At 52.7% G+C, this 22,069-nt stretch overlaps 1 protein-coding gene across 3 annotated transcripts in view; it reads right to left on the bottom strand.

The window, feature by feature from the left end:
- Positions 1–22,069, bottom strand: part of GRIK5 (glutamate ionotropic receptor kainate type subunit 5) — a 54,744-nt gene that overhangs the window by 26,210 nt on the left and 6,465 nt on the right. For 2 of the 3 annotated variants that reach the window (XM_079799909.1, XM_079799910.1), the window contains exons 4-12: positions 21,160–21,257; positions 20,913–21,078; positions 18,670–18,848; positions 16,954–17,007; positions 16,698–16,859; positions 15,012–15,164; positions 14,529–14,633; positions 14,303–14,410; positions 5,785–5,988 (exon numbers count right to left, since the gene is read on the bottom strand). In XM_079799909.1, the coding sequence (XP_079656035.1) occupies positions 5,785–5,988; positions 14,303–14,410; positions 14,529–14,633; positions 15,012–15,164; positions 16,698–16,859; positions 16,954–17,007; positions 18,670–18,848; positions 20,913–21,078; positions 21,160–21,257 (1,229 nt within the window). Of the gene's footprint in view, positions 1–5,784; positions 5,989–14,302; positions 14,411–14,528; positions 14,634–15,011; positions 15,165–16,697; positions 16,860–16,953; positions 17,008–18,669; positions 18,849–20,912; positions 21,079–21,159; positions 21,258–22,069 lie in introns of those variants that run through there. The other variant, XM_079799911.1, reaches the window with a different exon arrangement.

Below are 22,069 nucleotides of genomic sequence, written 5' to 3'. Positions count from 1 at the left end.
GGTCCTGGGAAAGCCGTGCAGTCAGTAGCTCATACCAGCTGCCAAGGGCTGTGTTGACCGGCTACAGCAAAGACACTTCATTTGGGGCAACAACTGCAACTGGAGTCACCACCTGATCACATTTATACTAACCCACAGTCATTCTTTAAGACCCGCTGCCTTCTGCACAGACCACACAGACCAGATGAACAGGGATGAGATCACTACCCCGCTTCTTTCCAGCCATTAATGAGATGGCGGCACTAATCACTGCAATTCCCCCCAAAGGATGTAGAATTGCTCTTGGATTACTATCCTGGGAAAGATGGGGAGTCCTAGGGGCTTCCACTTGGCTCTTGCTACCATAATGGCCCGGACTCCACAGGTCAGCTCTGCCAGCAACCACATGCATCTATTCCAATTATACGACCAAGACCTGGAAAAGACAGGGTGGGTCCACGGGCCTGGCAGGCCCATTCTGAGTTGAATTTGGGCTCACACCCCATTTATCACCTGACCACATAAGCCTCGCCGTGGTCCCCAGTCAAAGCAGGAAAAGTCAGAATGATTTGCCATCTATAAAAATGGCAGGGGGTGTCTAAATATCTAAAAGCCAATCAAAACCCTCAGTGCTGAGAAGGAGCCTGTTTAGAAACCAGTGTGGTCTTTCCAGGGAGCAGTTCAACAATATATAACCAAAGCCATACAAAGAGTCTTCCTTCCTCTTTCACGCACTCATTCTAGTCAGAGAATCAAACAAAGCTGTTGTGCATGAAGATGTTTGTTTATAGTTGCTTATAACAGGAAAACAACAACAACAAAATACCTGGAAACAACTAAATGTAAAAAAAAAAAAGTTTCACTAATTATAGTATATCCACATAGGAATTAATAGGCAGCCATGTAACATCCTGTTTAGGTGAAAACAATAAGATACCATTTTTAGCCTTTCAGATTGGCAAAGGCTTTTTAAAAAGATTGATAATATCCATTGTTGGCAAGGGTGCAGGAATTTTGACATTCTTGTGCACTTTTGGTGGAAATATAAATTGGTGGAACCTTTTCGAACAGCCATTTGGCAGTATAAACTTAAAAAACATTCATAGCCTTTGACCCAGTGCTTCCACTGCTTGGAATTCTTCCCGTAGGAACACACCCACAAATCCACAGGCCCAGCTAATGGTGGCATTGCCTATACTAGCGAAAACTGGAAGCCACCCAAGTAGCCATCAACAGGGGATGAGTTAAATAATGCACGCCCAGCGCACAATGAAATCCGTATTTCTCCACTTGAATTTCAAATAGGCATCTCAAAGAATCCATGTCCAGAGATAACTTATTTCGCCAACCCCACCAAACTGCTCCTCTCACACCCTCCAGGGTGGAAACCAGCCTCGCCATCCACGCAGCTGCTTCGGCCAAACCCTGCGGTCAGCCTCCATTCCTCTCTCCCGCCTGCGCACACCTGACACAGCTACCACTTAATAGGCATGGGGTTTTCCTTTGGGAGTGGAGAAAACGTTTTGGAACTAGACAGAGGTGATGGTTGTACAACACTGAATGTACTAAGTGCCACTGAACTGTATACTTTAAGATGGTTAATTTTGTTACATGAATTTCACCCAATAAGAAAAAGAAAAAATTTAAAAATTAGATCACAGCACATTCTTTGCTTAAAACCTTCCAGTTGTTTCCCAACACAATAAATAACGTCCAAACTCCTTACCCCCAGGCCCTCATGATCCGGGCTCTGCTCTGGGACCTTGCATTCTCCCTCACCCACTCCCCACCAAACTCTGTGAGGGAGGTACTATCACCCCCTGTTTTAGAGGGGAGATTGAGCTCAGAGAGATGAACTGGTTTACCAGGGATCACGTGCAACCTGTGGCTGGCTCTGCCTGGCTCCTAACCAGCTCACAGCTGTTGGCCATGTGCCATGTGGCCACCCAGACCCTCCTTCAGGATGGAACACTCGTTGCCCAGACGCAGAGTGCTGGTGGCCGACCATTCTCAGCTCTGGAGTGAAAGAACCCTCTCACCCAAGGTCCTGACCCTCCCTGATGACAGTTCCCTGCAATGATGTATAGGTGGGAGTATAAAGGCTTTCTCCCTTACCTCAGGGGGATGCCTTCGATGGCCATCCCAGCTCCAAGCGGTCCGAGGGACAACTGAAGCCCATTCATAACTGCATCATAGCTCAGTTCCTTCCTCTGCTCAAGCCTGCTCCTTCACTCCCTCACAGGGCTGGTTTCCCAGGGCACCCCAATATACCTCCTGCCTACTAGGCTCCACCTCAAAGTCTCTTCCTGGGACCCCAGCCCAAGACATCTGCTCTGCCTCGAGGGCCCGGCTGGAGGGCCCAGACTTTATCCTGCAGGCCCTGGGGCGCTACAGCTAAATCATGCAAGTGACAGGTCAGATTTGCATTGTAGAAAGATTCCACTGGAGGGCAAACTGGAATAGAGGGGGTGGGGGTGGGGGGGGCCTGTAGGCCAGTGAGGAGATGTGAGAGGGACTGGGCCTGAATGCACACCATAGCAGTGATGGCAGGGAGGCCGATTCCAGCAGTAGCCACTGGGTGGAATAAATGGACCGTAATTCTAGACTGGCTGGTGAGTCCTGCGCCTGGCCGGGGTGAGTCAGGGGATGCCGGTACACCGGGCTGTCTTCCATCTGGAAGTCACTCATCAGCTCTGGGCCAGCCTGTTGGGGTGCCAGCCCTGGCTCTGCCTGACACGAACCGTGTGGCCTGGACATGGTACCTTGGTGTCTCACTCTGTCCATTAGAGAAAACTGGGCTAATACCAGGCCCTCCTTATGGAGTGGCCATGAAGAGTCAAAGAGTTAACACATGTTCAAAAAGCTTGGCCAAGGGCCTGGCTGGTGTGCTCACTGCAGGCTTCCCAAGTACCTGCTGGGTGTCTGGAAAGGGCACATGCCTTGGGTCAGAACCACCTGGGTGCTCTGTGTGTGTGTGTGGGGGGGGGGGGGGGTAATTCCCTTCACTGCTGTGCCCCAGATCTCACACTGGTAGGAGGGTAGTGATCCTCTAGGCCATGAGGGATTGTTAGGAGAAGGAGGTAACACTTTAAAAGTTCCTGGCAAGTGGTACGAAGTCAACAAATGCAGCTGCTGCTGCTGTGAGGCTGGTGGGAGCATCTGCGCAAAGCTCAGCGCACTCGGCCATCCCACGGCAGGCAGCTGAGCCTGGGCAAGGCCAAACCCCGCCTGTCTTTTGCGCTGCCAGCCTGTTCCTCCTCCAGTGTTCTCTCCCTAAATGTCATTGCCATCGCCCAGCTGCCCGAGCCAGAAACAGGAGGAACGCCCACGTCTTCTCGCCTATATCCCCCACCCTGCACTCCAGCCTCCCCTGGTCTCCATATCTGCGGTCCCTTACCTCCCTGCTGGTCATCCTGCCCCCCCCTGCTACCCCCACCCCACTGATTCTCTTTTCTCACTTAAGCCAGTTCAAACCCTGGGGGGCACATCCTGTGGAGCCAAACTCTTTTACCCACACAGTAAGAGCCAGATCAGGCCAGGCCTGGCCACTATATCCCCAGGGTATAGTTCAAGGCCTGGTATACAGTAGACACTTAATAAATGCTAGCTGGCTGGAGAATGGACAAATGCATGAATATATGTATGTGCTGGTTGGCAAGCTTATATAAACACTGAATGTTAAGTAGAAATAACATTAACAATAATATGAATAGGGCATCTGCACACAGCACCCACCACCTGCCAGCCCCGTTCTAAGGCCCTACCTGGATTAACTCCTTTCATGTGAATGACAGCCTGCATGCTAACACCTGTTGTTTTCCCAATTTTAGTTGAAGAAATGATGTTACAGGGAGGTTAAGTAACTTGCCCAAGGTCACACAGCTAGTGTGCAGTAAAGCCAAAATTCAAATGGGACTAAAGACCACAACTGCAGCAACTGATCTGTGCTATGCTCTCCCAGGTACCATCGCACCAAATTCTCCCACAATCCTGTGGGGCAGGCCGATGCACAGCTGGTTAAGACTCTGCCCAAGGTCATGCAGCTGTCAACAGGATTATCCCACTACTTCTTTGTTGATGAATAAACTGGTGTCCAGTTTAGTAACTTCAGTTGGGCGGCAACTGCCCTGGAGTCTACTTACTTCTGGGGGCCTTGACTGAGCTGTGGAAATGAAGGTCATGTGGAAACTGGACAGTGGGGTGGGTGCTAGGCACCAGCTCTCACATCCTCGCCTCCTATTTCCTCAGGTTCTGGCTGCAGGGCCTTTAAACCACCTGGGGCAGAAGCTTTCAACCTGGCAGCCTGCGGAACTGTGCCTCGGGCCTGCCTGTGGGGTGGAGTTGGAGAGACCCAGGACCCCGGGGACACCCCACCTCCCCCTCCACCAGAGCAGCTCTGCTTTATGCAGGGTTCTTAGGGCTCTTTCAATTGGAAAGAAAAAGGTTCTGCAGTCAAAACAACTTTTGAAAATCTGTGCCCTATGGGATAAATGTCCTTGTCAAGCAAAGTGGCCTTCTCGAGTCTACCCTGGTGACATTCAGGGGCTTAGATGCAGTGAATTCTGGGATGGAAAAGGCAGGAGAGTGAGAATCTCCAGTGTCCTTGGCCAAGTCCAATGTCAAGGCTGCCCTGACCATTCATGGCCATAGGTCCTTGCTCTGCACACCTGCCTGGGAGTGCCCCAAGCTGGGTCCTGTTTGTCTCCCATGGCACAGTCCTACCTCTGGGCATTTGCCCACAGCTTCTAGTGCCTGGAATAAAAAGAGGAACTATGTACGGGCACCCCTCTCTGACAAGCAATGTGTGCGGTGCTGTCCATTTCCTGTAGCCCTCACTGCAGACCTGTCAGATATCATTATCCCCATCCCGGGGAGGAGAAATTGAGGTTCAGAGAAGAGAAATGACACACTGAACACTCAAACCCAGGTTGGTCTAACTCCCAAATATTCTTTCCAGTGCACCCTCACCTGTGACCTCTAGGGCTCTGCCTCTCCCTCCTCACCTTCATCCAAATCCTGCCCACACTCAGGGCTCGCTGGCACTTCCAGTGTGCCCCACTCTCTCTTATCCCCCACCTTGGCAAATGCCATTTCCACGGCTCCGAAAACAATGCCCTCCTCCCTTACCCCCTTCATCTTTCTGACTCCACACCCTTTGAGTATCCACTTGGGTGTCACCTCTTCCAGGAAGCCTTCCCTGGTTGCCTGGCTAGGTAAGAAGCCTCCTCTAGGACTGAACTTTCCCCACCATAGCCCCAAGGGCTCTGTCTTGCGATCATTTGCTTTTCTGCATTCTAAGGAGACACTAAACTCTTGGCGGCAGGGTCAAGGCCCACTGTGCTCACCTGTGCTGCCAGCACGGTACAAAGACATAGTAGGTGCTCAACAAACACTGAAGGAGCGGACTTGATGTCTGCAATGTGCCAGACCTCCTGGCAGGTGCTGGGCATAGCATACAAATGAGGCACAGTCCCTGCTCTTCTGGCCCAAGCCCTGCCTTTCTCTCAACCTATTTGTGCTCTGCCTGCTTCCCACTCCACATCCCTTTCATTCACTCAAACCTTTGAGCACCAGCTAAGCCCTGGTGGCACAGGGGAGCATTTGGCAAATGTCTGGGACATAGGAGGTGACACACCAGCCAGGCACAGGAGCACGGTACACCACGGGTGTAAGGAGCCCCCAGGGACTCATTCCTCTTCTGTTATGTGCCAGGCTGGTTCTGAGACCCCCTCGCTGCCCCCTGCCACCCTCCCTTGCCCCACAGGCTGTGACCCCTTCCCCAGCCCCAGCCCAGCACAGCCGTACCCGGTTGATGAGCTCGCCGACCATGCCCGTCCAGGAGCCGTTGGGCTCGGGTGCCCCGTACAGCCCGTCCTCCACCAGCCGCAGACGATAGCGGAAGCGCAGCAGCTCAGCCAGCTCCCGCAGCATGTCCACGCAGAAGCCCTCAAAGCGCTCATTTCCCGACAGGGCCTGGAAGTTAGGCCGGCGCATGACGTATGGGTTTTCCTGGAGAGGCAGGGGAGAAGGGGGGTCAGAGTCCTGGAGCCCAGGCTGGGCAGCTAGATCCAGAATCTGCTGAGTGGGAAAGGAAACAGGCCTGAAAACCAGGGGCAAAAACACATGGACTCTACCAGCCTCCAGATCGCAGGTGCCATTTTAATCTCCACCAGACAACCTGGCATTCATTTGTCTCAATCTCAAATGCCTCTGAGGGTGAATCAGACTGGATGGAGGTCATGCCGAGCTGGAACAGGGTCTTTCAAATTTCTGACTACGACCCACAGTGAGATTCCTTTTACTCTGCAACCCAAACCACACACGTATGTGCGCATGTACTCACATGCCGTAACGAGACTTGGTTCCACAAAACAGGCTTGTGCGGATGGCAATATACCCTGTTCTGTTCTGTTCTGCTCCACATTTTCCCCACAACCTGCAGTGAGCCACTGAACTGACTTCATGAGCCAGCAAGGGACCGAGGGGGGTCCCCACCAGGATTCAGCTCCGGCCCAATGCCACCAGGAGGGAGATGGGCCTGAGATGTCAGATGGCCCATGTTGAGAGAATTTGGAAACCCAAGTGGTTCTGTAAGATCTCCTAATTATAAAGGTTAGTCACAATTCAAATTCTATTAACATTTTGAAATGTTGTGCAGGCTGAACAAACACCTGACAGTTTGCAATCTCTGGCCTAGAGCTGGTTCTTATGATGATGCTTATTTCTGAGGGATTCGAGCAAATTTTACTGACTCCCATCATGCCAAGTAAGTGCAAAAGCTGAGAGAATACGCCAAGTGCTGGTGGGATGAGGCCTCCAAAGATGCCCGTAACAAAAGGGACAGTTACCTTGACATATTCATTTTCTAAGTGGCTGTTTGTGTGGTATCACTGTAGTCTTAGGAACAAAAGGAGTCGGGACTTAGGAAAGAGCCAGGAGAGCTCTGGCAATAACAGCCACGACAGTGAGCATGTGCTGAGAGCCTGCTGAGTACAGCCCCTGTGCTGCATGTGTTCTCGGGATTCTTTCCCTTTGATTCCTCAGTGACCTTTCATGGGAGGGGTTATTACACTTATTTTACTCATGGGGAAACTGAGGCTCACAGAGGTGACCTGTCACCTCTGTTACTCAACACATCATTACTGAGCTCTAAGGCAGACGTGGCTGCAATATTTTGCAGTTCCTCCCAGAGGTGGAGCCGATTTCCCCACCCCTTGGCTCTGAGCTGGCCTCAAGATTAGCTTTGGCCAACAAAATGCGGTGCAAGTGATGCTGTGTGAATTCCAGAGCCGGGGCCTTCAGAGCAGCCTTCTGGGACCGCTGTGTAAGGAAGCCCAGGCCCGTCTGCTGGAGGATGAGTGAACCGAGGCGCTGGCCAGCGGCCAGCACCCACAGCCACTCCGGACCTCCCAGCCCAGCCTAACCACTGTGGGCACAGCAGGCAAGGGAGGGCGGCAGAACTGCTCTGTCGACCACAGAATTGTGAGAAATAATAATTATTATAGTTGTGAGCCTCCAGGTTTTGAGGTGGTTACACAGGTAAGTACAGTGAGGCCAGGTCCTGTTATGAGCTCTGGATTCCAGGACCCCACAAAGCCCCTCAGTTGAGGGGTGACGAAATGCAGAGAAGTTAGTGCTTTTTTCCTCTCGACCAAGCTGCCTTTTCAAATCCAAAACTGTGGAACTGGGGGTAGGAATGTGAGATGCTACTAATAATAGCGGCGCAGCTAGTGTTTCCTGTGGGCTCGCTGTGACAGCTATTCTGTCAGCGTGGGAGGTCGGTATTATTACCTCTGCTTTAGAGATGAGGACACTGAGGTCCCGAGAAGTGAAGTAGTACGCGGCTGAGATGGACAGTCAGACTGACTCCGAAGCTCTGCCCTGTGCTAGACTGAACTCAAGTGGACAGAACCCGAGAGCAACATGGGAGACCCCAGACCTAGAGCTGGGGACCCAGGTCAGATCAAAGCTGGAAAATCAAAAATCAAGAGTTATCTAGATAAGCACCCACTGTTAGCTGGAAGGCTCTACTACAGTCCTCTTGACATGCAAAGGAGGAAACAAGCTCAGGGAGGTCAAGTGTCTTGCCCAAGGCCACACAGCAGAAGCAGGACAGAGGGAAGGGGAGACTGGGAAGATCTGGGATTCAAAACCCAGTTGCTGTGGAGTCCTATCTCCTTGTTCCTTCCAGCAGGTCAAGCTGATCTCCAGATTCAAGATTGAGGCACTTGGGCTGTGGATTTGAGGCCTCAGGACCAGGGTCTGGGGTTATAGGGCCAGAAAGAGGGCCTGTGCCTGTGAACAGAACTCAGGATCAGAAAGCAATGCTGTAGGACTCAACCTAGAGCCCCAGACCGTCAGAACCGAGGCTCTTAAAGGAGCCTCTAATCCAAGGTTTTCAGGCTTCTTCAGGGACCTTGTGTGGAAGCACTGCAGACAGACAGTGGGCTGTTGCTAAGTCTGGGTTAAGAATTCATCCTACAAATGTCTGTGCACCTGTACACAAAAATGCAGGTCCCAGAGTCATGGCAGCATTGCTTGTAGTGGGAACAAAGACTGGAGCAACCTAATTTGGGACAGGTTTAAAAGACTATTGACGTCATCAAAGTATCCCAGGCAACTACGAAAATAACAAGTTCTCTCAGATCTATTAAGAGGAAAAAAACAAGCTACAGAATGTGTACAATATGCTACTCTTGGTGAAGGAAAGAGTGGGAACGTGCTTGTATATGCAGACCCTTTTGGAAGGATGTGGCCTATGGGGAACTGGAGAGAAAAGGAGACTGATTTTTCACTCCTTGTCCCCTCTTTGAATTCCATTTAATTTAGGTTTATATTACTGTCTGTTCCTCCCCCGGTTTAAAAAGTAACTAGTGAAATATTCAAATTTTTTGAAGTATGACATTTAAATACAGATGGAAATCAAAGGGTCAAGAACCAAAGCAATTCTAAAGAACATGAAAACCAGAGGATTTATCCATCAGATATTAATACTTAACTTAAAGATATGGTATGTAAGACAATGTGGCATGACAGCAAAACTGGACAAATGGACAGAGAACAGAATGTGGGAAACCCACACATGAGCGGATACTCAGTTATGACAAAGGTAAGACTGTGGTGAAGGGGTAAAGAATTACCATTTTGTCCTAGCTGGTTTGGCTCAGTGGATAGAGCATCAGCCTGCGGACTGAAGGGTCCCAGGTACGATTCCAGTCAAGGACACATGCCTGGTTGTGGGCTCAATCCCCAGTAGGGGGCGTGCAGGAGGTAGCCATCAATGATTCTCTATCATCATTGATGTTTCTATCTCACCCTCCCTTCCTCTCTAAAATCAATAAAAATATATATTTTTTTAAAAAGAATGACCATTTGAATAAATGGTGCTGTTCAACCAAGTATATGGGGGGAAAAAATGTATTCTGATCTCCTACCTACCATGATACATAAAAATCAATTTCAGGTGGATTGTAGATCTAAATATAAAAGGAAAATTTGTTAATTTTAGAAAACAAATAGACTTTATGACCTTGGTCCAGAGAATTATTAAATTCTAAAAGAATTAACCATAAAGAAAAAAGAAAACGGATAAAGTGAACTTTAGTAAAATTAAAAATATTTTCATTGCCCTGGCCAGTGTGGCTCAGTGGGTTGGGCATCGACCCATGCACCAGGAGGTTGCCAATTCGATTCCTGGTCAGGGCACATGCCTGGGTTGTGGCTCAATTTTGGGTGGGGAGCACATAGGAGGCAGCCGATCGATGTTGTTTCATCAAAATATATTTGATGAAATATAATTTCATCAAAATATATCATTGGGGGGTCTGGCCGGTGTGGCTCAGGTTATGGTGTTGTCCCATACATACACTGAAAGGTTGTGGGTTCGATCCTTGATCAGTGCGTACATGGGAGGCAACCGATCAAGGTCTCTCTCTCAGATGGAGGTTTCTCTCTCCCCCCCCCTCCTTTCCTCTCTCTCTAAAATCAACTTAAAAACATATTCTCAGGTGAGGACTGAAAAATGTATCATTGGGGGGAAAAACATACAAGTGAGAGGGCAAAGCAAGTCACAAAGTGAGAGAAGACATCTGTAATACGTATTTCTACAATGGATAGTACCCTTTACAGAAGGAATTCTATATAATAAAGAACTAATATGCTAATTAGACCAAACAGCAGAACAACCGTCCAGACGACCTTCCGGATGAAGCCAGGGCTGCGAGGGCCAGCCAAGGCTGCAAGGGGCTGCAGGGGGCTGCGAGGGCCGAGCCCCTTGCACAAATTTCGTGCATAGGGCCTCTAGTATATAAATACCTCACAAATCAATAAAAAGGTCATATATCCCAATTTAAAAAATAATAATAAAACACTTGAGCAGAGACTTCCCAAAAGAATATCTCCAAATAGCTAATAAACAGAAAAAGGTGGTCAGCCTCCATGATCATTAGGGAAATGTAGGTGAAAACCATAGTGTAATTAGGTCCTATATATACTCACCACTGGGAAAAATGAGGAGTAACTGAAATGCTCATTCTCACACTACTGGCGGGAGTGCAAAGTGGCACTGCCACTGTGGACAACACTCCGGCAGTGTCTCCTAAAGCTGAGAAGACCCAGCAATTCCACTCCTGGGTGAACACTGGATGGAAGCGCTGTGCTCACCAGAAGGCATGTAGTAGGTGTTCATGGCAGGACTTTTCATAATAGAAAAACACTAGAAACAACTCCTAAGTGCATCTACAACCAGAGGCTGAGTAAACTGTTACGTTCACAGAACTGTAACGATGAAACTAAACTACTCCCAACATGAATGACTCTCACAAACACACCAACAGAGGAAGCCAGACAAAAGAAGGAACATAGGGTAGGATGCTATTTTCATGAAGTCAAAGGCAGAACAGCTAATCTGTGGTGTTGGAAGTTGAGATGGTAGTTACTTTGGGGGGTCAGAGACCAAAAGGGATATGAGGAGGGCTCAGGTGGGAAGGCTGGTTCCACGGGTGTATTCAGTTTTTGGAAATTCAGCGAGCAGTACATTTAGGATTTGTGCAAGTTTCTGTATGCATGTTACACTTCCATAAAAATCCCTTAAAACTAAGAGCAAGCAAAAAAATTAAGTAGGGTGGGTTCTAGAACACTCCTCGAAAGCTGCATGCCTTCTGTGAACCCAGGACCCAAATCCATATCCAGGACTTCCTGGAGTGCTGTTTAAACAACCCTGATCTAGTCCAGCCCCTTCACTCTATGAACATTTCAATTCCCCCACTTTAAAGGAGAAAACTGAGGATGGAGAGAAGACACCCACCAGGTTATGTAGCATGCGAATGGCAGAGCCAGGCCTAGAACGCAGTCCTCAGGGCTCAGAAAAGAGCAAAAATTGAGGCAAATCAAGGCAGTGCAGTGCAATGGACAGGTATGTGGGCTCTGCCAGCTGGGTGACTGGGGCAGTCACTCAACCCTCATCTGAAAATCAGGGGCCATAACAGTACCCAACTCAGGGCTGCCATGAAGATTAAGTGCTCAAAGACATCAGCCAAGATGATTGATGTTTTTATCAAGGATGCCAGATCACAAGAGAGAAAAGAAAAGGACTCGTGCGTGCTTAGCACGATCATGCTGGGCGCCACCAAGGGTGCCTTCTGATCTCATGCAATCCCCCCACAACCCTTCAAAACGAGATTAATAGACCCATTTTACAAATGAAAGTATGGAAAACCTGGGTGGTAGGCAGTGAAGCCAGGAATGCCTGACCCAGAGGCACCAAAGAGTAGGATGCGACATTACAGCTGCTTGATGAAAGGAATCATGGGGACGAAATGAGGGCTCTCCAGGAGCAGGGCCTGAGGAAAGGCCCCTGCACAGCCCCACCTCCTGGGGCTCCTCTTACACCCCCACCTTCCTGTGGGCCTCTCTCAACTTGGCACCAGCCAGCCCTCTCTCAGCTCCAGACCTGTGAGCCCCACCCCAGGGACACCCCCACCCTATTGAGAAACTTCTCCTGCTCCCTCCCTCGGCCCAGCCCTTGGGCCTCACAGGCACCACACCCTATCTTCACTGCTTCTCAACATCCCGCATCAGATCCCCCCTCCCTGCCCACAGCCCAGCCCAGCTCAGGCCTTGTACTCCCCCACCCGGAGCACCTCCCTCTCCTTCAGCCTCCCGTACGCACCCAGGAGCAATTCTGACATTCCAATCTGGCCCCGCCCCTTCCTCTCAACACCTTCAAGGTACAGGGTAAGCATAAATGAGTCCTTCAGAGACCCTCCCACCTCTGTGGCAGCACTCACCACCCCTCCGTGCTCACTAGGTGCCAGGCACCACTCTAGGCCCTGGGGACAGAGCAGGGAGTAAGACAAGTCCTGACTGCCTCTTGCCCAGGCGCCCACGCTGACTCAAGTCTGAATCCCCAAGTATCTGACATAGTCCCTGTCCAGAAATACAAGTCAGAAAATAGTGAAGCAGCAGGCACATCTGACTGTGCACACGGAGCCAGCTCCCTCCACATCCAATCTGACAAATGCTTCCTGAGGCCCCTGCTTCTCTGGCTTCCTGGCCAGATGCCCACCCCTGCCTCCTTTGTGCACCCAACTCCTACGCAGCGTCTAAAGCCCAGTCTAATGCCACCTCCTCTGTGAAGCCTTTCTCGGGCCTTCCACAGCCGAGTCAGTCCCTCCTTTCCGTGTGAGAATGACTGTGTCCATGCCTGTCTCCTCCAGTGAACTGGGATCCCCTCCCCTCAAAAGTAAGGAAACCATGAGGCCACGTGTGACTCATTCCTGTACCTCCAGAACTTGTGTAAAGCCTGGCACACAGCAGCTTCAGAAAATATTTGTGGGATGAATGAATCCATCAAGAGAATGAGTATCAGGAAGAGAACACTAGCTCATGGGCCTTGGGAAGAAGAGATAAGTGCTAGAAGAAGCTCGAAGTCCCTAGGATCATGGCTCTGCTCTCTTGACACCCCCTCCCTGACCTTTGCCCCTGCTCCCCCCCAAGGACCCTATCTCTTCAGGCCCCAGGAAGGCCCTGGAACTGGCAACACTCCCACAAGCACAGAGGTCCGACTTCTGCCAGCCAGCCTACTGGCCCACAGGGCTCTCAGTGAGGCTGTTACGAAGTGTCTGGTTTCCCGTCTGCAGGCCATCTGTCCCTCCCCAGCAGGATCACTGGCCCTTTTCCAGAGGGACTCGAAGTCTACTTTTAGATCAGGAGTTCCCTAGGGACTGAGGGAATGGTCCCTCGACACTGCTTTAGGGGGCCTCTGACATCCTGTAGAGCCTGTGGTAATGCGTTCAACCTCAGCATCCATAGCACTAGCCAGCTCAGCTCACAGAGGCATTGCCAGCGGGCCAGGGCCTTGGCTGCTACAAAGAGCATGGCTGCCTGGCATGCCCAGCCTCTAAGCCCAGCTTCTCCAGACAGCTTCCTGCTCACCAGATCCTGTGTGTCACCCCTCCCTGGCCTCCTAGAGGCCACTGTGCCCAGCGGGTGGCAGGGTTGCAGGGGAGAGGGCATGGCCTCGAAGACTGACACTCAGCTCCAGCAGGGACTTGCTGTGGGACCTGTTTCCTTACCTTCAAAAGAAGGAAAATAAGACACACCTATGGAGTAGCTGAGAGGTTTAAAGAGTGACACCTGGAAAGGGCCTAGCACAGTGCCTGTGCAGAACAGTGCTCAGTAACTATTCGCTGACCCACAAGGCCTGGCTCTGGTCTGGCAAATGCAGGAGCAGCACCAGCGGGCTGCAGGACAATGAGGGGCCGAGAGGACTGGAGATTCAGAGCACAGGCTCTGGGGCCGCAGAGACTCACTCCCATCCTGACTACGCCATTTACTTGCTGTGAGACCCTGGGCAAGTCGCTTCACCGTTCTGAGCCTCGGTTTCACATCTTCAGAATGGACATTAAATAAGTTAACATGTGTGTCAACACACTTGGCAAGTGTGACAAAATGACCACTCCTGACCGTGACTGACGGGGCCTTCCATGGGCCAGACACTGTGCGGGGCCCTGCCTGCGCGGCCACGTGGAATGCTCACGGCGCTCCTGTGAGCCAGGCCTTCCTCTCCGCTGTGCAACGAATGGCAGGCTGGCGGAGCCCGGGCTGGGCCGGCTGTGAGGGCAGGGTCTGTGCCTCCCCTGCCCTGGCAGCGATTAGGATGGTAACACCAGAGCCCAGTCCGGGGTTGTTGGGTGCAGGAGTCACATCCCCACTGTGCTGTGCGCTTTGCCAGCTGAGGCATCCCTCCTCCTGACCAGGACTGGGCTGGGCACCGCTCAGGAAAGGCCCCTTCATTTACTGCCGCCCCACAGGGGCCACTCACCAAAATGGTCGTGACCACCAGCGTCTTGTTGGCCAGCGTCTGTGACAGGTTGATGTCCAGGGTGGTGGCGTTCATGGCCAGGGTCCGGTTAGAGTACCACACCCCAATCTGGGGAGGAGAGGGGTGTGGTGCTCTAACCGGTGGGGTCCCACCCATCCCTCCCTCCCTTCCACCTCCACCCCACCCCACCCAGTCAGGGCTCTGGCTTCACCCTGGGCCTGCTCACCTCGCGGTGGCCCTGCGGGGACTTCTCTAGGATACGCAGGGTGTAGTTGGTCCTTTGCCCTTTGCTGTTGAATTCGACCCGCCCGGTCAGCCCGTCATACTCTACCTAGCAGGGTGGGAGGTGGCCAGAGGGAGGGGTGGCAGGGGCCCAGAGAGATGGGTGGGAGAGGCCCAGAGGGAAAGAGACAGAGGTGGAGGGGACAAAAGAGAGGGAGAGGGACCAGAAGGACCACAATTAAACAAGCAAGACCACACACCAGCAAACGCGGGGTGGTGGAACACAGACCCAGGACGCAGCAGTGCAGGCGGGCAGAGGAAAGCCAGGAAAGAGGGACAGAGGGAAGAGCAAGGAAGAGGCACAGAGGAAGCAAGAGGCGTCGGTGGGGTTGGAGGTGAGGGAGAGGGCAAAGGGCCAAAAGGTGGACACAGTGAGTCCCCCACTGTGGCAGGCTGATCGCCCTCAGCCCTCCCGCTCCCAGCTCACCATGCGCAGGTAGTTCATGAGGCTGGTCCCGTGGGGCCAAATGTTGGCCGATGTACAGGCCAGTGGCTTCACACCGATCTCCTGGCTGCGGTTCAGCTCCCGGACGGCGCTCACCACCACATGCACGGCGTCAAACATCAGGGCAGCCGACAGCTGAGAGAGGGGCAGAGGTGGGGTGGGACAGGGAAGAGGCAGCTTAGCCAGGGGAGTCTCCGAGCCCCATGGTGCTACTCTCAGCCCTCAGACAACTCCCTGGTGTCTTTCTCGGGGAATGCATGTGACAGGGAAAGGTGTGCGTGCTGCCAAGCCTCTACGGAAGCATCTCTTCCTGAATGCGTGTGACCATGTGTCTGTTCAGGGGAGGGCACATCTGAGAGCGTGTGCCTGGACAGCCAGTTGTGTCACCCCCAAAGGGGGTGTTCATGGGCCTGAGGGTGAGGGTGTGCCTGGGAATCTGCATGTCTGTGTGGCTGATGCAGGCAGTGGACAATGGCCACAGCCCCTCTCTCAGTGTGCCTAGGGATGTTTATGTGGGTGGGGCTGGGCAAATGTTCCTATTGGTTTATACACAGGGCGGGGCGGGGTGTCTAGGAGGCAAGAGCACATAATGGCTGTGAGCCCGGGCCTGGGAGACAGGCAGGTCTGAGCTGAAGACCCAGTTATACTATTCCCTGTAGTGCGCCAAGTCCCCTCTCCCCTCTGAACCTCAGTTTCCTCCCCTGTATAGTAGGGATAATCAACATCTCTGCCTCTGAGCACTAGGGTGGGGATCAAGCAAGATAATGCAGTAAAGAACTCAAAACAGCGCCTGGCACACAGTGAGGGCTCTAGACAAGCTGCCACTGAGCTGTGATTGACGACACAGGGCGTCTGTGAGTGTGTCTGCGAGAGTGCGCCTTCGCTGGGTGAATGTGCAGGTGTGAATCTCGTGCTATGCAGGTAGGAGCAGGGGTGCGAATAAATGTGCCTCTGTCTGTGTCCGTGTGTGCACATCCAACTGCATGGCTCGGTATCTGTGAGTTTCTGCGCACATAAGACTGTCTCAGTATCTTAGTATATGACTAGATGCATCTTTTGTATGTTTGCATTTATTCAAAATATATTCTCAGAAACCTACTCTGAGCCAGGCTGTCTTAGGTGCTGGTATATAATGGTGAACAGGGAGAAAGCCCTGCCCTCAGGGAACTTACAATCATGTATGTGTATCTATATCTAAGCAAAATATAGAGCAAGCCACATGGAGATTAGATAAGCAAAGACAGGTGCTATGGAGGAAAAGACAGCAGGGGAGGGCGCTATATCGTGGGGCGTTTCCCATATTTTAAATGGGACCAAGGAAGGTCTCACAACTAAGGGGACATTTGAGCAATGACTTGGTGATGAGGAAGCGAGTCGCCAGTTCCATGGGGAAGTGAGCGCGAAGCAGCGGGGAGAGCAAGTGCACAGGCCCTGAGGTGCGCATGTGCTGGGGCGGCAGAGGCACCTGGAGGCCAGTGTGGCTGCTGCGCCCTGGCAGGTGGAGAGGAGGACAGGTCAGACTTATCTCAGAATGAGGCTGCGTGGCACGTACTTGGGAAGTGAGTGGGAGCACCAGAGGCTCTGAGCACCAACTGGCAGAGATTTGAAGGGGCCCAGAGTATCGGTGTGCAGAGTGTCTGTGTGCGGGGGGCGAGGGGGCGTGCTCACCGCAGGGCCCGGGTAGGTGCTGGCTTCGCAGTTCTCTCTCCAGGACATGTTGAGGCTGCGCACAAACTCGGGGTAGAAGGGGTGCGAGGTGTTGAACATGGAGAAGCCCAGGATGTTGGAGGAGTCCTCCACGATCCCGTCCAGGTGCAGGATGGGGAAGTCCTGGGATGAGAAGAAGGGTGAGGCCGGGCCAGGCACCACTGGTGCAGATACCACGGGAGGGAATGGGGCCAGAGGGGCTGCTGGGGGTACGCACCATGGTGGTGAGGATGTACTTGTAAAACGCTGAGATCATGCCTAGCTCTGAGGCCTGGAGAACACCGGCAGGAAAAGAGGCGACCCAAGAGGCAGAAATGGGGAGAAACCGAGAGGGGAAGAGATATTTAGAGACAAGCCTGGCAAGAAGGCACCGCGTGGGAAATACAGTAAGAAACACCCAGAGATAGAGAGACAGGAAGAAGAAGACACATGTGGGCAGAAGGAGACCTTGATCCCTCACATCCAGCCCTGCTGACTGGTAGCCCAGGTGGGATGTAGGCGCCTTGAATGCCTGCCCCTCTTTAGGTTACTTAAAAGACTGCCCTCTGGAGACAAGGCACAGGGACACCTCAGAAACAGGGCAGGTAGGGAGGATAACCTTAACCTTAATGCCCATGCTGCCCACGCCAGGTTTGGCCTGCTGATGTGTAAGGCTCAGCCTGGTCCCAGGTCAGATAAACCACCCCTGCCATCTTTAAAAGCACTTTGCAGCAAAAGGCAGCCAATATGGCTCTTAAGGCTCATGTTTTGAGCCCCCTTTCTCACAGCCCCTGAGGAGAACAAAGCTAGAAGACCAGGCCAGGAATGCCCAATCCTGCCCCGCAATGGACATTAGACCTTTAACCAGCACCAGCCTGCATTGCCTGACTGTCAGGAGCTGTGATCACGTGGGTTACAGCCCATTCCACGACAGGGATGGACAGGCCCAAGAGGAAAGTGACCACGGGTCCCTTGGCTCACACGGGAGGGCCAGGTCTCCGGCCCAGGCCTGCCGCCTGAGCAGAATCTTTTCTACAAGCCATCTGCCTCCAGAGCCTATGGGTGCTGTCCACACATCTTCCTATAAGCTACGATCAGCAGTGACATATGGTTTTAATTTTTTAAAAACTGGGAAAAGCCCTAGCAGATTTGGCTCAGTGGATAGAGCGTCGACCTGCGGACTGAAGGGTCCCAGGTTTGATTCCGGTCAAGGGCACATGCCCGGGTTGCGGGCTCAATCCCCAGTGGGGGGCATACAGGAGGCAGCTGATCAATGGTTCTCTCTCATCATTGATGTTTCTAACTTCCTCCCTCTTCTTTCTTCTCTGAAATCAATAAAAATATATTTTAAAAAATAAAAACTAGAGAAGAATAAGTAATACAGGTTAGATTATGAGGAAATATTAAGAGCAGGGAAGCAACGAATGATGAATGAATGTGGGTCACCGGTGGACAGCATGTGGCGGGCCAGCATCTGACGCTGGCCCCTCCTGGCTGGCCTTGATCCTGACCGTTCCCCGCAGGAACCCCAGCTTCGTCATCCACAAATGATCACACGTGCCCACAGGGTGGGTGAGAGCCAAACTAAAGAATACGTGCAAAGTGCCTCAATATACAGCAGAACATGCACTTCATAAGGATACTAGGAAGCTCCCCCTAGTCTGGGCCAGGCAGGGTCCCAATCAGTTTCCCTACCACTCACTCATTAACCCTCACCGCAACCCACTGAGGCTGCAGCTGTTCACAGGGAGGGGAGGCAACTGTCCAGGGTCCAACGAGGGCTGCAACTGGGGAACAGCTGAGCCGAGGAACAATCTTCCTGATTATCTCTGCACGTAGGAAGCAGGTCTCCATACCCCATGCGACCACTGAGGCCTATGGGCACTAGGCCATGTGCTCTGTCCCCCATGTTTCTGCCCCTGACCCCATAGGGAAGCAGAGACAGGGGACCCACCTTACGGAGGATGAGGTGGGAGATGGAGGCATTGGCGTCGATGATAATGGTGGACACCTTGTCATCACGGATCTCCTTGAGCAGTGGTGTGGGGTCCCGGCTGTCATCCAGCATCCTCACTGACAGCGTCTCCTTGGAGATGAGGAAGCCTCGAACCAGCTCCTCCAACCGCAACAGGCCTGGGGGTGGGGTCGGTCCTGGATTAGAGCCCCTCCATGTGCCTGATATGGGGCGAACACTCCCTCCTCCTCACCACCATGGGGGAACTGGGGAGAGGACGAGGGTGCGCTCAGGAGATGGGCATCTGTCTGTCCAGAGTGCAGCTGGCTATCTTGGGGTACTGGACCCAGGGGCCTGAGGCCTAGGTCCTCCCAAATTAAAGCCCCAACCTGCACTTCCTCCTGCCCTCCAGAGGCCTTCCTCCTGCCACCTTCTGCCCCCACTGATATGTGTGACAGGCATCTCGCACTTCACACGTGCAAAGCCACATTCTGCTCTTCTTGCCCAGACCAGCATGTCTCCCAAGTTGGTGAACAACTCCAGCCTGCCAGTCTCTCAGGCCAAAACCCTAGCAGCAGCCTGGCCTCCCCTCTCTCTCACGCCCATACCCAATCCGCCCAAGCTCTATCTTCAAAACACATTGGACCCATCGACTGCACACCACACCATCACTGCCCTGACCCAAGCCAGTGTCATCTCTTGCCTGTTACAACAGCCAAACTTGCCCCCAGAGTCTGTTCCCTACTCTGCAGCCAGACCATGGAAAGCAGATGTGTCCCTTCTCTGCTCCAAATCTTCTAACAGCTTCTCGTTCATTCAGAGCGAAGGTCAACGTCTGCAAGGCCCGCCTCCATCTGCTCACCCTCATTCTCTCCTGACCTCATCTCCCCATCACTCCCTCTTCCCAGCCACACAGGTGTCCTCCATGTCTCACACTATCCTGTGGCCTTTGCACTTGCTGTTCCCTCTGCCTGGAACACTATTCTCCCAGATCCCCGCACAGCTCCCACCCTACCACCTTCAGATCCTCACTAAATATCACGCCCTCGATGACTCCCACACCCACCATTCCATTTCAAATTGCCCCCTCATTCCAGCATGCCCAGTCCCTCCACTGTTTGTTCACAGGACTTTTCCCTTCTGACTAAACAACGTCCTCATTTATGTTCGTTGCCTAGCTCCTCCCTTTAGAATGTAAGTTTGATAAGGGCAGGGATTCCGGCCTGGCTTGCACACTGCCATATCTTTAATATCAAGCAAAACGCCTGGCACATAGCAGGTGTTCAATAAACACCCTTTGAGACAGTTCTTCCTGGAATTTTCTGAGCATACCCTCTCTCTCCAGCTGCACACCCACAGACCCACAGCTTCTCCAACATCTCCACCTAAATGTCTCACAGACCTCCCCACAACTGTGCCCCGGATGACTCTCCTCCTCCTTGACAGACCTGGTCACAGTTCATGACCCTGCCCTCTCTCCTCCCTCATGACTCTTCTCAAATCTGTCGTCTGTCCATCCCACGGCCCCACCTGGGCCCTAACCAGCACCATGTCCTCTGCCTCTCGCTGGTCTCCCTGCCACCTCCCATGTCACCCTCTAGTCCACTCCCTGCACTGTAGCCAAAGACTGCTTCCTGCACAAGTGGGGCCCTGTCCCTCACCCCACCCTGTGTGAGAACCTTCACCGTCTTCAGGATAATACAGACACAAGGTCCTGCCTCATGCTCCTACACTCCTGCCGCAGGGAGCGACTTGGAGCCTCTCAAAGGGGCCACACTCCCTCGGTCGCAACTTTGCCTGCCATGCCCTCAGAACATGCTCCCCCTACCCGCACCCTCAGGTCCAGCTGTGATGTCCCTTTCTCGGGGAGTCAGGCCCCAAACCTCCCAGACTTTATGCTTTGACAGCCCCTGCTCAACTCCTAACAGATCACGTGTCACTCCCTATCACAGCTGCTCAACAACTGTGTCCTCCACTGGCTCGGAGCTCCCTGAAGGCAGGGGCCATGCTGAGCGGGGGCCTTGCACCTGGCAGGTGCTTCGCACTATCTGTGGGCTAAATGGTCCCTTCGGGAAGTGGGGGGAGGGCTCAGTGGAACCAGAGCTCTGGGTTCCCCAAGGGGAAGGAATCATGGGGACCAAGAGATCGTTCCAACCAGGGGGCACTGATGACTGTGGGAGACTAGATCACTTGGGAAGGGAGTTTGGGGAACAGAAAATGAAACGTCCAGTTTCCTCCCTCACACTCGGCCTTGGCGCAGATGAGGCTGGCCGAGGGGTAGTTGAAGGACTTGAGGATTCGGGAGACCGCCAGGCTGACATCCTCGTTACTGGGGTACAGGCTGACGGATGCAAAACGAAGGTACTGGAGGCGAGGCGTCTCCTCGGGACCCACCTTGATGTGGGGGATCTGGACAGAGAAGGAGCTTTTGCTTCTATCCTGCTCCCTCCTCCCCATCCTCACCTCCCCGGGACCCGCACCCCGCCTCACCTCCTTCTCCCCACAGATATGGCTCACGGTGGAAGCAGATGCAGGGCTGGAGGAAGGCCCCAGGACAGACACGACCCCCTTAGGCAGGATCTGACACACTGCGAGGGGTAGGAAGAGACCACAGAGTCAAGGACCCTTTCCCTCCTCTCCGTCCCCACCTCCAGGCAACCACCCCAGCCTGGAACTGACACTCCTCCACCATGGGGACCCAGGAGCCCAATCCCTGCCACCCTATGGAGGGGGCACAGACAGAGAGAGACAGGGAGAAATGGCAACAGAAGGACAGGTCAAACCAGAGAAAAACAAAGGATGGGATGAAGAGGAAACACCAGGGGCCTCCTCTGGCTGCAGATCCAGTGCCAGGTTACTCAGCCTGCATTGTCCTCAGCCTTTCTAACCACGCTACAACCTTAGGTGCATCCAGCACCCCCTCCACCCCAAACCCGTGGCCAAGGTCCCCTCTACCCTCTGCACCCCAAACACCATGCTTCCGTTGCATTTGCTTGCTCTACTTTCTTCCACATTCTTTCCCCTTAAACATGTGTGCATCTCAAGCCTCGAAGGTAGAAGCTGTTGCTTTGGCTGCCCAATGCCCATTCTCAAGGCAGAACCCTGACTTTTCCTCAGGGAAACCCCGTGGTTCCCAGGATGGATTGTCACCTGACCCAGGAGTACAGAACCATATTGTCCTGGCCACTGTGATTGGTTCAGAGACTGAAACGGGCTCACACCAGGCCTTGGGGAGCCTTCCCCAGGTCTTCTGCTACAATTATTACTGGGTTTGCTAAATTGGTGATATAAGTTCTGAGCTGGTGGGAACACATTGCCACCAGTTGGGAAGGGCATTCCTGAAAATTAAGCCATCTTAGAGGAAAGCAGGACCCAGAGATGAAGACAGAGAGATCCCTGC

Source organism: Cnephaeus nilssonii (assembly GCF_951640355.1).
Source record: "Cnephaeus nilssonii genome assembly, chromosome: 20".
Taxonomy (NCBI): domain Eukaryota; kingdom Metazoa; phylum Chordata; class Mammalia; order Chiroptera; family Vespertilionidae; genus Cnephaeus; species Cnephaeus nilssonii.
The sequence above is the reverse complement of the archived record's forward strand: the minus strand, read 5'-3'. Positions and strand labels throughout refer to the sequence as shown.